This window comes from Fundulus heteroclitus, chromosome 19 (genome assembly GCF_011125445.2).
Source record: "Fundulus heteroclitus isolate FHET01 chromosome 19, MU-UCD_Fhet_4.1, whole genome shotgun sequence".
Classification (NCBI taxonomy): domain Eukaryota; kingdom Metazoa; phylum Chordata; class Actinopteri; order Cyprinodontiformes; family Fundulidae; genus Fundulus; species Fundulus heteroclitus.
In genome coordinates, this window is record NC_046379.1 from 28,375,357 (window position 1) to 28,390,843 (window position 15,487).

The 15,487-nt window shown below is 40.7% G+C and overlaps 2 protein-coding genes across 2 annotated transcripts in view; one reads left to right on the top strand and one right to left on the bottom strand.

The window, feature by feature from the left end:
• Positions 1–238: 238 nt before the first annotated feature.
• Positions 239–7,156, top strand: ky (kyphoscoliosis peptidase). Its single transcript, XM_012872120.3, has 7 exons — positions 239–342; positions 1,515–2,113; positions 2,466–2,580; positions 2,723–2,840; positions 3,771–3,962; positions 4,131–4,321; positions 4,518–7,156. Exons 2-7 carry the CDS (start codon positions 1,535–1,537, stop codon positions 5,852–5,854), a joined length of 2,532 nt encoding a protein of 843 aa, XP_012727574.2. The 5' UTR covers positions 239–342; positions 1,515–1,534; the 3' UTR covers positions 5,855–7,156.
• Positions 7,157–12,083: 4,927 nt separating this feature from the next.
• c19h20orf194 (chromosome 19 C20orf194 homolog) overlaps positions 12,084–15,487 on the bottom strand; it is a 35,279-nt gene continuing 31,875 nt past the window's right edge. The window contains exon 37 of the mRNA XM_012872132.3: positions 12,084–15,316. Within this exon, the coding sequence (XP_012727586.2) occupies positions 15,210–15,316 (107 nt within the window). The 3' untranslated portion in view covers positions 12,084–15,209. The remainder of the gene's footprint in view (positions 15,317–15,487) is intronic.

A 15,487-nucleotide genomic window follows, 5' to 3' on the forward strand; every position in this document is an offset into this window, starting at 1 on the left:
AACATTTCACACTCACTTGAGTCCTAAAGTCTGTTGTGGATGTACTGACCAGCAAATTCAAGCAAAGTATAGCCACAAGAAGTCACAACGTACATCAGAAGCATACATTTGTGCTTGTAAATACACACATAGACACACTCCTCAGCTGGGGCTTGTTCTATTGGCTGGTCTTAACTGCTTTGTAGTATTTTTAGGCCTGTTATTCTGGGGCCTGTCCTGGCTGGCCACTTGCGCAGTATTTAAGCCTCCCCCCGCAACGAGGGACCACTGAGAACACACAGTGGAAACATCCTTGCCCGACAGATCAGCAGGCATCCACCAGACATTATACCTTCTGAAAAGGCAAGTAAAAGCCTCATTAGCATCTAGAGATGTAGGAATAAAAAATATATATATTTCAATAACGGTTTTGAAGAGTTACCATCATGACGGGAGCGATATCTGTAAAAACTAAAATAGAGTGAGCTTTAAAGTTGTTGTTTTTTTCTCAGAGAAACACAATCATGATTTTTTTTTATGTTGGTGGCATTCAATTTACCCCAACATGAAGGTTGATGCACAGTTTGGGACCTTTTATAGTGCTCCAAGAAATGTCGAGGTCAGGGTTAGCTGTGGTCCATTGGCTGCAGTGGCAGCACTTAATGATCTGCTGAGGGACACTTGAGCAGGGCAGATCTTAGCCAGCACAGGCCTTTAGCCTGGGTCAAGGCAGAAGGACGACCACTGTGCCAATGGCTTTCTCTTTGAAAAAAGTTGTTTTTCAGCAGACTGTGTTCCCATGTGCAGCCAATTTATATCTCACGATGAACATGTTCATCAGCTCTTAGGAAGTGTCACAAGGCTTCGTTGTGCCGATGCTGTGACACTGATAAATGGTTCTAATCTTTGGTTTCATTTATGGTTATGAATAGACTTTATCTAATTGAAGATTTATCACTGTCTTTAACAGAATGTGCTATAGGAGTAATCTCTCTGCATGCGGCTGGCGTTATGAGGATCAGGAGTCCTATTTGAAAAGATTCCTCAGAAACAATGCTTCATGTACTCATGAAAAAAAAAAACTTTTTATACTCATTAGCTTACACTGTTGCATATCTGTTCATTTTTATTGTAGCTTAACTTTGGAGATAGTCATGAAATTTCCTGGGGACAAATGTGAAACTTTGTATTTCCATTAATTGTGTTTCTGATATTCATCTGGGCCAGTTGACTATTATGAAATATGAGAAATTATGTCTCCTGATCAAATGAACAGACCTCCTGCTGGTAGATACTACTCATTAGAGCTGACTGAGTAGGTTTTAGAAAATTCAGTTCAATTAAAGTTTTCACAGAGGTACAAAAGGTCTGTCTAGCAGGCATGAATTGCCACATGGTCAGCCTAAAAAAATCCTGCTGTAGAACAGAACATCTTATGCCTGCAAAACTTGTGCTCAAAACGCTAAAAACAAAAGGTGCAATGAAATGAGGGATCACAACCTCTTTTAAATCTCACCTCCCTTCGCTTTCCACAGAAAACCATGCACCCAGCTTAATGTCAGCCGAAGTTGCATTGCAGAAGTTCTCCTTTCCATTTGCCTGCTCTGTAAGCCTTTCTTCTCAAGACAAGGTGACCCAGAAGGGACCTTCACTGGTAAAAGATCCAGAACTTCATACACCTAAGGACAATCCAATATTAGGTGAGCCCACCCGTATTACGGTTGTGCAAGCATTTGTAAACAATGAGGACCAAGCTCTGGAGAGCACAAAACCTCCTGATGGGGGAGACACAGCAGCTGTCCAGCTCTCTGTCAGTGCCGAAGCCTCCCAGAATGCCGTTGTTGCCAGGCAGAGCATGGCTGAAAATCTGAGAGTGGAGGGTGAGGATCAACGACCAGCAGCAAAGAGGCAGCTGTCGTCAGAAAGTGCAGCCAAGTCCATCACAGCTGTGAAAAAAAGTGCACAGAGGAAGGAGCCAAATGAACAGACACACCTGCACCAGAAAGCACAACTGGGACAGAGGGGGGGACTAAATGCTGCTCTGCCAGGCCAAAGAAAGCGCAGCAGGGACCTTTTCAAAAGTTCAGAGGTCTTCCATAGACTGGACTCCGATGTGATCAGGGCAGGAGCAGAGGTGAGGATATCCGACTGCATCAAAACAAGAAAAAGAATGGCTGCCTTTTGTTCCTACCAATACTTTATCATGGGCAGTGCCTAGCAGATCCCTTTTCCCAGTAAATCTAAGCAGTAGAACTTATCAAAAAACTAGCCATTAATTATTTAGCCCATCTACTGCTGTAAAATGTCAACAATCAACAAGCTGATCTGAGAGCAGCCTTCTTCGTTCAACAAACAAAAGGACCCTATGTTGTTTCAAAAGACGATTTGGATGTTGCTAAAAGACATCTGGTCCTAAAGGCCAGTAGAAACTTGTTTTCTAAACTTGACGGCCTACTTGTATGTGTGTGTGTGTGTGTGTTGTCCAGCTGAAACAAAAGTGTGTGTATGATGTGAAGACAATCGTAAAAAGCATCACACAGGGTGCCAGGAACGAGCTGGAGCAACTCCGCGCCATCTGGGTGTGGCTGTGCAACAACATCGGTAAGTTTACTCAAATACACAACCCTCACCTGCATACTGCATTATTCTATACGGTGTTAGTACTGTATTTGTGAATGATCTGTTCTAGACACCGGTGCCAAATGTGTGATCTTTTGAATAAATCAAGTGAATGTCTTCACAGAGTATGATGTGAGCGGGTATCTTGGCCACACAGAAAAGCTGAGCTCCCCAGAGGAGGTGATAGCTGCCGGTCGGGGTGTTTGCTGTAGCTACTCCAATCTTTGTACAAAGATGTGCAGGTACGCACTCTTAATTCCCCTTGATACAATAAATACCAATACAACAGCTGCTATTTTACCACTAAAAGCCAGAGTGTCTGTATAAAGTGTAGTGTGGAACACTATGTTTAATTTGACCACTACAACAGAGGGGGTTTTCTTTTTTGTTTTCATTGGAGAAAAAAGGGCAGTCTTTAATTATCTACAGAGGTCGATGGATGCCTTGTTGTGATGGAGGGGCCCTGTGGTCCTCTGCTGGAGCATGTCCTTACTGGTCAACCTGAAGATGCACGGAATGCGATGTGTTTGGAGACAGAAGCTAGGCTCCAGAAAAAGCTACATCACTGTTTTTTCTGTTAATCTTTCTTTCCCTGGATATAGGGAAGTACTTATTTATAGTTTTAAGTTCACAAACAGCATGTACTCCCACAAAGGAACAGACTGCCGCATTTTGTTCACAGTCACTTCTATAGCAATGTGTCTAAATCCAGCTAGATGAACTACCATCTCTTGCAATTATCATCCTTCAACAACAAAGGTGGTCAAACTATGTGTCTATTAGGAGATGTTGAGATAATAAAGGTCTTATGGGAGGTAACCACAATGAAACAGTTGGAACTACCACCACCCATTGACCAGGTCAACAGATGGTTACCATGGAGAATGAACAAAGACTAGTAGATGTTAAGCAAGTCCTTTGACGTCAAAGGGTGTGAAAGTGCTGCTCATCTTGAGTGTTGTTGGAACTGCTAACATCTGAAGGCACCCTCTCTTTTATGAATATCCTATGGACAAGAAAAAAATAGCTATTTTGCTTTACTGTCTATTTTTAATGGAGATAAAATGTCAATAAACCATTTGTAGAGTGTTAATAGACCATAAACGTCACAGAGATTGGGTCACAAAACAAAATGCATGTAAAAACATGTACTGTTTGGACTTTGTTTACAGAGAAGTGGGCATCGAGTGCCAAGAAGTGACGGGTCACAGTAAGGGTATTGGTTACCGACAAGGTCATAGCCTGAAGCATGTGAAGTCGGATCACCTGTGGAACGCTGTGCTTCTGGCAGGGGAGTGGTTCCTGCTGGATGCCTGTTGGGGAGCTGGACAAGTAGATATGCAAAATGAAAGCTTTGTCAAAAGGTGCAGAAAGGAAATGATCCCAAAATCTATCTTTCATTGTTTACCTTCATTACAAGTGCACAAGAGAAATAACTAAAGTTGATTACTGTAGTATGTTTATTCTGATTACGCTTATGAACAGCACAGTTGAGTACCAGGCAAATCCAATGTCTGTCTTTCTTAATCAAGGTTTGATGACTTCTATTTCCTAACTGACCCAGAGGAATTCATTGATTCACACTTCCCAGATGAGCAGAAATGGCAACTCTTGGACAAGCCCATCTCCATTGAGGAATTTGAAAAAAGGGTCTTTAAGACCTCAGCCTTCTTCACCATGGGTCTCAGGCTGATAAGTCCTCTTCACTATCACATTATCACAGGTTCAGAGTTTTTTATTTTACAAGAGGACTGTATTTTCTAAATCCTGAATGTATAAAGTTTTTTTTACAGTTAAATCTACTTTAGAGTATCAAATGAATTCAACATATTCAATGTTTAATTTAATGTTCTTATACTTCCTAATTCACTGATATTTCTTCTGATCTTCTAATCATTTTCCTTTCACTTCCTACTCAGATGATGGGGAGGCAACTGTATCCCTTGGGTTCTCCAGGCCGACCACGTTCACCTATGAGATCACACAGCATCAAGATCTCCTTCACTGTGGAGCGTTAGAGCAGAAAGAGTCAAGCAGTTCTTCCTTTGGCCTTCTAACTGTCTCTCATCGGAGCATGAAGTTGCAGCTCATGCCACCTCAAAGTGACACGTATGATGTCCAGTTGTTTGCCAGATCTGAAAAAGCTATGACACCTCTGGTTTGGGTTTGCTCCTTCACTGTGGAGTGTCCAAACCCAAAGGCCACTGAGGACATCCCAGAGAACCCCTTTCTGTCCTGGGGCCTACAACCTTTTGCGGGATCCTTGGGTGTCATAGGCAGTTCCCAGAACAGCGAGGTTACTGAAGTGGAAGATGGGGTCTTTGACCTGGTGTTGAAAACTTGTAAGCCTCTAATGGTGTTATGTGAACTTGTCCACCCACAAATGGACGATGCTATATCCAAGTGCTGTCTGGCCACTCAGATTCAACCGGACAGTCTGACGTGTCATGTCTTGTGCCCTTTTCATGGTTTCTACCGACTTTCGTTGTTCGTGCGGGACTATGAGAAAACAGAAGTCAAGTTTGAGAATGCTGCAAATTACCTGCTGCACTGCAAAGGAAAGGTTGTTGGGTTAGAAGAGCTGTTTCCTCCAAATCTTGGATCAGCATGTGGGCCAGGAACCCGAACGGCTAGGGCAGGGTTATCTAGGTTCAGCCACAACTCGGCCTTGGTGAGTACCCAGCAAGGCAAGTGTAACATTACCTTCCACAACCAGCAGGACCTTGAACTTCACTATGTACTCAGCAAAAAGAACATACCCTCAACCTTTCCACTTTCACGTTACATATTCTGCACCTACACAGACCACAAAGTGACTGTGAGTCTGAGTCTACCCGAGGCTGGGATGTATCGGCTGGGACTCTATGCCCGCATCACCTCCGGTGGAGATTTCAGCCCAATGTGTGATTTTGTTTTGAAGAACAGCTTCCCTCAGATAAGGCCTCCATTCCCCTGTGTCTACTCAGCCTGGGGGAAAGGCTGTGTGCTGTTTGAGCCTCGTGTGGGTCTGCTCGAGCCACTCTCCTGGGTCCTTTTCAGGGTTCGAGTCCCTGGAGCCCTCCGGGTAAGTGTGGTGGGAGAGGACCGAACTGATCTAAAATTGAACAAGAGTAGAGTCTGGGAGGGGAAGGTTTTCAGTGGAAACGGCCATCAGCAACTGAAACTGGCAGGTTCTTTGGGGGACTCCAGTGAAATGTCAGTTTTGATGATATTTGATGTAAAGCAGCACGAGAATGATGATACTCATGAGGACTAACAGAAATCAGTTTACGGTTCAGACTCAATGAAATAATTTAAACTGTGAACTGTAGTCTTTCTGGTTTAACAGAATAATTTTTACTAATACATAAATCTTTAAGGTGTAAATAAGTGTATCAGCTATGTTCCAGTGAAACTCTATGAAACAATGGCAGACTAAAGGTTTTTGGGAGGTTTGCTTTAGATTTATACAAGATTTTCCCAGGAGCTATAGTACTGGTCATAATTACGAACACCCAATAATTGACTAGCTTCAACAACATCCTTTAACAGAAATACCATGACTTATTTTCTTTATAACGTTAACTGTCTCTCCTTATGTTGTGTACGTATGTTTTATGTTTTCTTTGTTTCTAGTCTGCTTCAGTTCATTGACAGAAGTTTGTACAGTTTGTTAGAGTTCCACTGGGGCACCTCAGACAGCTCGGGGGCTGGGCTTTAATTAGACCATCACGACACAATGTTTCTTTTCTTCGTTAGACAATTTTCTATAGATTTGCCGCTCTGTTCTGAATCCCTTGTTTGTTTTTGTTTGACCCAGTTTTAAATGAACTTAAGAAGTTGGACAAGCAACATATAGATTGACTCCAGAAGACTGTAGTATACAGTGTTTGTGGTTGATTCAATGTGAGCAAGATGCTAAGACCTCCGCTATTGTGCTTGACTTTTGGTATGAGTTACTTCCTGTGATATGCTTCTTGATTGTTATTTTAGTAAACATCTCCACTTCGATCTCACCTGTCCACAACACATTTTTTATAAAAACATACATGTCTCATTGGTCCTACCTATAGGCTTTTTTTTTTTGAAGCAATAATGAATCAGTTTAACAGCGATGTATTGTTGTTCATCAGGTGTTCTGATGTATTTTGTAGTTCTTATAATATCCCTAAAAGTAAATATTCATTAATAGGGCACCCAGGTATTCTAAGAAGACTGTAACGTTCTGCAAAACAAACAAAAACTCTTTCAGACTATATCAGTGGTGCTAAGTGATGCAGTTACATCAATGGAGAATGTTCACAATAAGTGTGCCATGTCATGCCACACTTATTGTGTCAAAAGGTATACAATAAAAATTAATTTTAAAGACAACTAGTTTATGAAGCTTTTTTTGCAGTAGACACTGTATTTAGATTGAAAACAACAAAAACAAAAAAAACAACATGTTGACTTCTAGGAAGTGCAGCTCGTGGCTGAATAGTCCCCTGGGCCGGTCCCTCCTCCTGCACCAACCCACCTCAGCTCTTTTTTGTATGTCTATAAAAAGAATAAAAGGTCTCATGGACCTCAAACTCTATTTGAATGAATCTTTTTTTGGTGTTGAACAATGGAGTAAAGGTTTGATCCATCACATCTTTCATGTCAAACTACATATGCAGTCCAGATTCCTTACAAAATATAAAATAGCCCTTTAATATAGCACCAAATGGGAAAACTTTGAATCAGATCCCAACTTGTGAATGATGAGCACCTAGGGTATACGAGCAGATCTTTAAAGTGCTTATACCGTACATAGTAAAAAGGGAGCTCACTCCTTATTGACCAAACCTGGAACCTTGGGCAGAGAGCAACATCATCCATATAAAAAAAAAACTAAATATGAACATGTACAACCACACCAAAGTATCAGTTAATATTTCTACGATGAACATTACATGTTTGGAGTATGCAGTGGTATTCAGTCATTGCTCTTTATATCACTAATGCATAATTTCTTCCCAGAAAGTTGTCTTTCCATATTCAGATGTTTTCCAGATAAACTCTACAGTGTGTGTGTGACACCATCCATGTAGCCAGAAATAGACCAGCCCTTTTGGGGCAGCTTAAGCTTGGGTCAAGGTTGCTGATGCCACGCTATTCATTCCAGTTAAATGCATCTAAACACAAGTAAGCAAGCACCGTATTTTTCGGACTACAAGTTACACTTTTTTTTCATAGTTTGGCCCATTCTGCAAATTATATTCAGGTGCGACTTATATATCAACTTTAAATGGTAATGCATATTGACCACCATGAACCAAGGAGTAAACATTACCGTCTATAGCCACAAGAGGACTCGCTAGGCTTGTGAAAACTATCTTGCTCCTGTACCACTTAAAAATTAATTAAAACATTAACTTACTGACAACAAAGACTTAACACGTTTGTATGTAGTTTCTCTGTTTCGGTATGGATTCATGCAGGGGAGCGTTGTATGGTGCAGCTCAAAGGCCCTGACTGCAACAGAACCCTGTTATTGGGCTGTCTGTGAAGCTAACAGCTACAGCTGTTAGCTTACAGCTCTGTTGTCCAGGTGGTTTACAACTTCTCTGATGCACGTAAGCTTTATGTTGATCTGAAACATCCGTGTTGTACTGTTAGCTTAGCACGTAGCACCGTTACGCTCACGGGCTAATTTAGGTGTAATAAAACCTTACTGGTTGGAGTTGCTAATTTACTCCATTCATCCTCCCAGGTATGTTCCACGTTATTCAGCTGGTTGTGGATGAAGCTGTGGAATTTAATAAATTGGTTTAAGTTTTTTGTCTTTCATTGTGTGAAATAAATGTGTATAGTCCAGTGCGATTTATGTTTTTTTTATCTTTCTAACAGTTTTTTGACCGATTGTGATTTCTATTCCGGAGCAATTTATAATTACAAAAATATAATAAAAATGTATGTATAAACCCCTCAATAAAGACACAGTAATAAAACTATAAACAAAATAAATCATAAAAAATAAATAGGAGTAATATAAGCATGCTTTCTAGATTGTGTGTTTTATCCGAGCAGCAGAATTTTGACTGGCTTGGAGTTGTGAAAGAGATGCTGTTTTGCCCAGTAAAAAAGCTAATTGCTATAATCTAGGCATGGTGACAAGAACAATGGAATCAATTTAGAAAGACTACTTAAATGAGAGATGGATTTGATATGCACTGGAATTGTAAAGGTCTCTATAAATATAAATTGAAGAGCAACATATAGAGCTATCATTGACATAAAGGTGATTTGAAGTGTCAGTAAAACGATGATACTTCCTCAGTGAAAAAGGTAAAAAAAAAAAAAAATAATGTACCCAGGACTGAAACTTGTGGAACTTCAGAAACAAAGTGTTAATGCAACAACTGGGTTACCCTAACAGAGTAAATCATGTAGACAGAAAGTCTTCATTTCCTTTGAGCTGTATGAAAGTGAATACATTTAGTACACTGATCCATTGTTGTAATGACCATGGCTCACTCGGCAGGCTTTTGCAGACAGTAGTGGAAGTGATGAGTGTTTACATGTTGCTGTCATATAATAACCCACAAATAGCCTCAGCTCAGTGGTTCTGCAAAAACACAACAATAGAGGGGCAGGCCGGAGAAAAAGGGGAACGGTGGAGATATGGTGAGTGTTTAACGTAGGCTAAAAGTGTAAAGGGTGGGTAGTCTTGCCCTGAGTCGCTGGGGAGTAACTGGCGACACAGTGGTGGCAGGAGAGAGGCGAGGAAACGCTGATGTCAGAGGTCAGACATGTGGAGGATTGTATCTGCCTGGCAACAATGCAAGGACACAACACGAGCCGCGTCTTCCTTTCTCTTTCGGTCCCACATGCAAAGGCTCACAAGGCATTAGGAAATTGAAGGATATGTAGGGCACGGTCCTCAATTTCTCTCAGCAGTATTTTGGCTGCAGCTTTCACTTAAAAAAGCCCACGTTAATACGAACACACAGATAAAAGCTCTTACGCACTCCGCTGATCTGTTTAACCCAACTTTCCCAATCCCTCTCTGGCACAGATGGTGCAGATACAAGCTTTCAGAGCAGAAAGGACTCATGTTCCCTCACCAGGTGACAAATCCACTACCACCCCGAACTGGCTGGGAGTGCTGCTGCTGCTGCTGCTGCCTGAAAGCAATACAGGCAAAACAGGCAGCAACCTGTAGGCAGTCATATTCCATCTACCACATGCTGAACTAAGGGATAAAAGAAGGTAGTCCGCCATATAAACAACTTTATTAGTTATATGGTGCAATAAATACAACAATTTATAAAAGCATCAGTCACAGGAAAAAAACAGAAGTTACAGTTGTTTAGTGCAAATGCAAGTCGGTTTAGCCCACTTTCTGTGCAAACCCACCAAATGTGAAAGTCAGTTTGGCAAAAGTTACATATTTCTTTGCTTCTCACCACAAAAGAGACAAAAAGAAAATGTTTTTTTTTTTTACTTTTAGCAGCTAGTAAGAAGTTGAAAAAGAAATGAGCCCTTTGTAATCTTTTTATAGATCAAATTCTGCTGTCATGACATCAAACAGCTGACTTCAGTCACGACTGTTCCTCCACATGAGCTACAGCATGTTTTTGCAACCGGTCTGCGTTTGGCTGCGCATTGAATATTCTCAGCACAATTTCACCTCTATGTGCCTCAGTGAGACCTAAGTTTGACAGGACGAATATGGAATCTTAGGTAAGTTAATCATATTTCACCTGAGTATAGTCCTTTCATGGCCTGACAGGGCTGTGAGGAAGTGAGGCCTGTGATTTTCTTTTAACCTTAGCCGGACAGGACATTCGAAACAATTAGCGTCAACGTTCCCTTCGGGCTATCAAAATACTCGGATAGGTAAAAATCCATTTTCAAGCTGCCTTTTCCCAATAGGCACAAAAATATCATAAAAATATGCATTTCTTTAACAAGTGGGCACATGCCGAACTGTTGGCTCTTTAGAGTATTAACGTGATAGTCTAGATTTTTGGAAGTGAAGTTTTCGTGAACTTATCAGTTTTAGTTCCCCTACCCAGTGGCGGTTCTTGCATGAATGGAGCCGTGGAAGAACTCCTTTAATCCGCAGGATGAGATGAGATTTTTATTAACTTTCCCCTCAGAAAAGAATCCTTTTATTTTCTTAATGATATGTAAATAGTTTTGACAAATCCCAAAGTATATTTTAATATCCCCTAATAATCAGTCTAAAAATCATTCTAAACATGACCATTCTTGTTTTTGTATGGTTATCTCAATTTAGGCTAGTTTCGATCCCAAATACGCATTAAATTATGTTATTTTAATATTACAAATGGGATAACCATTCATAATCTCACTGTGTATTTAAAATCATCCATGAGTGTAGGATAACAGCTCAGGTTTGATCAGTCTGTGCATGTTTAGATTTTTAAGAGGATCAAATGCAGTCCAGAGTCCTTAAAGACATTGAAACAGCCCCTAATTTAGAGCCATATTAAAACTTTTGAACCAGATACCATCTGTAGTCATTAACCACCATCGACGTATGACCATAATATTTTACACTGTGCACCAAAATGAAGGGTGCCCATTCCCCAGCAACTAAACACGCCAAAAAGCAACAGAAAACTCCCCCTGCCGGCCTGACTTAAGCGTAACAACATGAATGCTGATTGGCTGACCAATGGTCCCACGTGAAAATAAAGTTTTATATTAGCTAATAGCATTGTATGGGTAAAAAAAAAACAGAAGAAAACTCAGTTTGAATTGTTTTAAATTGCTAAAATGAGCTGACTAGCTGAAAGCCTTCCAAATCTCTGATTTGTTTCTCACTTTCCTACAAACTCATACTTGAAATGACATCTGCTCAGGTAAGGAAACTAATACTCAAAACCTTTTAGACCTCACTTCAAAAAAATGTAAACTTTAACAGTAGAAAAGAATTAAAAAAAACTCATCTGGATTTTTCTCAAATCGCAGTACAAGAACATTACAATTCCTTCCATCTTATAGAACCAATTGACACCAAACTTTGTTTTTGTCCTATAACTTCAGCTACGACAGAAAAGATGGAAACACCGGTTTCCAAAGAGCTGTGAAGCAGTCACTCTTGGAGGCTTGTGGAGGGCTCAGCTGGGGTCCCATTCACAATAAGTGGGGATCAGTCAGTTTTCATTGGCTTTACTACTTCTTTTTTTTTTCTTTCTCCTTTTTGGGAGGTTTTGCAAGTTCGAAGAACACCTGATTCATCCCGAGCCTGCCAGCAGCCTCGCTGTGTGACTTCGCCCACTTCACCCTCTGGCTTTGTAAATAAAACACATTGCTTGAAAGAACGACTCCATGGATTCCTTTCACCAACACTGTTGAAGGACAGATCCTTGCCTGACAGCACCTCCTACCCTGTCACAGGGAGAAGGATGAAGCTCTGAATGCAGCTTTAATCTCTGCTTTTCTTAGCTGTAGCCAAGGCACTGCTGGATCAGAGACACCTGACATCTCACAACTGATCAGATTCTCTCTTTTTTTTTTTCTACAAAAGAATTGCATCTGCCTTAATGTTTGCTGAAGCTTGTGCGAGAGGAAACATTTTGTTTCGCGTCGCGGATGTTCAATTCACTGTCTTACAAAAATACTATTTGTCGCTTTGAGGTAATTCAAATTCTCAGCAGATATGTAAAATAAATGGATTACTCTCTTCTTTGTTGTACCAGTTTGGTGAAAGGCATTTTTTATCAGAATACATGTACTATAATATTGAAATGACATCTCAGCACATGCAAACTACAACAGAGCTGTGATACTTCTCTTGTATAAGTGAGTCTATATATACGTTAGTGGAAGTTGTGTTTAAATATCACTAACATGTTACATAACCCTGGTCTCTTTAAGGACCTGCAGGGTGATTGGGGTCTCGGGCTCTCTGGAGTTTGATCTCCAGTCGGGTTCAAAGTTCTTGAAACTTCGGTTTCCCGTTCCTCTGCCTCACCACCACCCCGTCAATCCAGCCAACTCTCTGCAGTATTACATAAGAGCACAACTATGACAACTGTTGCTGGAAACAGACAGCTCACAGAGTGCATCGTTGAAATGCTAAAGCCAGGATCCAGCTTATGCGCAAGTTATCCTTTTGTCACCAAAGGATTAAAGTTCCAGATAATCCAGTACCATTTCGGAAAAGCTCTGTAATCTGTAGGAATTTTGTCCCAGCGATTGTGAGCTGAGGTAATACTTTTTTTTCTTCCAAGTGGCATTTAATTGCAAGAAAGCCATTGATTTGTTACGTGAGCAGAGAAGGAGCCTGAGGTTTCAGCAGCTGGTGTGTGTCAGCTCTGTCCTTAAAGAGCTATCTGAGGGTGCTCTATGTAGAATGTAGGAAAACACACGCAGGAATTGCACTTTTAGCAAGTAGAGGATAGTTAGAGAAGAGTTGGTGAAATCAGTGATATAAAATGAGCTCCTCTCCATGCCAACATGTTTCTAATTGAATACGACGATAGTGTAATTTTCTTTAGGTGCTTTTTTAATCGTCTAAATGACTTGTCTAAGGGACTGCAGCACCACTATATATTGTACGGCTAGCACAGATCAAAGTGGACACTAAGGGGAGAGACCGTGGGGCCAGCAGTGTCAGGTTGACTTAGTTTAGGACGTAAATAAAGGTTTGCTCATTTAACAGGTTTACATACACTTTTGTATGAAACTACTGGCAAAGAGGAGAGATGGCCCAATTCAAATAAGTGATTTTACTTAACATCTTCAGCACTTGTGGTGCTTTGATCAGCATTTGTTTTCAACTGTTTACTGAAAATCCAAATGCCTAAAAGATAAAGTCTGCCTATTGCACTGCTAACCCCATTCTGAATACACACCTTTAAAATCTCCTGACACCGTAAGAAGTAGAGCTGCACAGAGAAATTGGTCGCCGATCGGAACCTGCTGGTTTTTGGGGGCCCGTAACCTGCTGGCGGAGACTCAAGAATCTTCTAGTTTTCCAGTTATACACACTTCTTTTTACCATTTAGTTAATGCTAGCCGTGCAAACCAAAGTAATGGTTAAAATAAAATGCTAAAGCCAGCTTACATCTCAGCTCAATCTTCATTTGGTTTTGAAATAGTACAAACTTGCTCTCTCCCATGGGCCATAAAGTTCTCCAAATATAAATAATTAATGGCTGCTTATCACAGGATGGCTAGAAAGAACATTTTGAACTCCGCTCTTACAACTTATATTATAGTTAGTAGAGAGAAATCATTGTTTGGTAACGGTAGCAGGTTAGTTTTCCAAAAACCCGGAGATTAAAGATTAGTCTCAACACCCCGAATGTGCATCTCTACTTGGAAGATCCCTATCCATCATATTTAAAAATGCTTTTGAAATTTTTTTTTCAGTGTCTACACTGTTACTATGCAGCCTCACAAATACCAGCACTGTACTAGAGAAATCACTGCTGATTAAAATACACTTTCCAAAAAGTTGTAGAACTTCAAAAACCCGGCAAGGCCGGCTTAAAAGGTCCTACACAGGTTTTTAAATTCCACAATTTTAAAGACATGCATATAACATTAATGTGATACTCAATCACGGAGCAAACAGCAGCAGAACAACTCATTTAAAAAGGACATCAAGTTTAACTCTTTGTTACCTGACTCCAATGGTATTTGCTCTAAAATGTATCTAAAACTAACCACCTAATGTTTTGTGTTTTACATTTGATTGGTGCGTGCTATGCCCAAACAAGTTAAGACAAATGTATTGTGCAGATAAATTTTAAGGACAACAATGTAACAAGTTACAGTGACCTGATGGCAGTGAGCCTTAGCTTAATTCTTCTGTTTTAAATAAACACTTTAACTCAAGTGTTTTCAAAGGAAATATGTCAAGTGGAAATTGTAATCCTTGCCATTCAACGTGGTTTTGACAGCTTACGGCTATTTTTACCCGCCAAACATTGTTTTAGGGACTTAATTAATTATGAAGTATTTTACTTCATGGTCTTGAGGGCTTTCACATGAAGCCGGGGATGGCTTGTAGGGACTTGATAAACAGCACCATTGAGCCAACAGGCTTCCTGATGTTTACCACTCTATGACCAAGCGCTCCCTCCGCTCCGGTGTGGCTTGAAAACAAGCTAACAGGTGGACCACGGATTGGGTGACAACAGAAGAGGAGCAATTCTTGAGAAACCCCACCAGGGAGCCCACCAGGATCACACGGCTATTCAAGCCAACCCAGAAATAGAAGCATTAATTCGCCGACTGTGACAAACAGAGATGCTCAAGCTGTGACAGCGTGCGATTGGAAATCCCCGTCGATTGTGAAAGTGCCATAGCTTGCAGACGTTGTGCTGGATTCACATTGGGTTTAGGGCAGTGTTTTGGCCTTAGATTTGTCTGCAGTGTTTGTTTGGATTCAAATTACAACAATTTCCCCTTCTTCATTTGTAGTTTTGCAGTAGAGTAGAAGGCAGACCGTGAATGAATAAGATAAATGAATTGAAATTCCTCAAAAAAAAAAAAGTGAAAAACCTGCTAATGTAAATGGAGAAATGGAATGAGCTTGAGCAACAGCACCTTCTGAAGACGCACATGGTGTGATTAGTTATTAAAACCATGGCATGGTGCGAAGTGACCATACAAAGATTCTATCAGGGGTCAAACAAGTCCGGCTGTCTTTGCTGCTCCAGCTGACGGTTGAACTGCTCGATCTCCTTGTTGGCCTCACAAATGTATTCTTTAATGAACTCCTCCATGTCTGGAGGAACAGGGATGTAAGGAAAAAAAGGAATAGATGGAGCAGGATATACATCTATGCAGTGAATTTGTTGTTTTCAATGAGAAAACATCTGGCTCCATGTTAACTGACTTATATTTACCAGACTGGATTTACACCAGGTCAGGTTTATGCTGTTTATTTTGTCAAGGG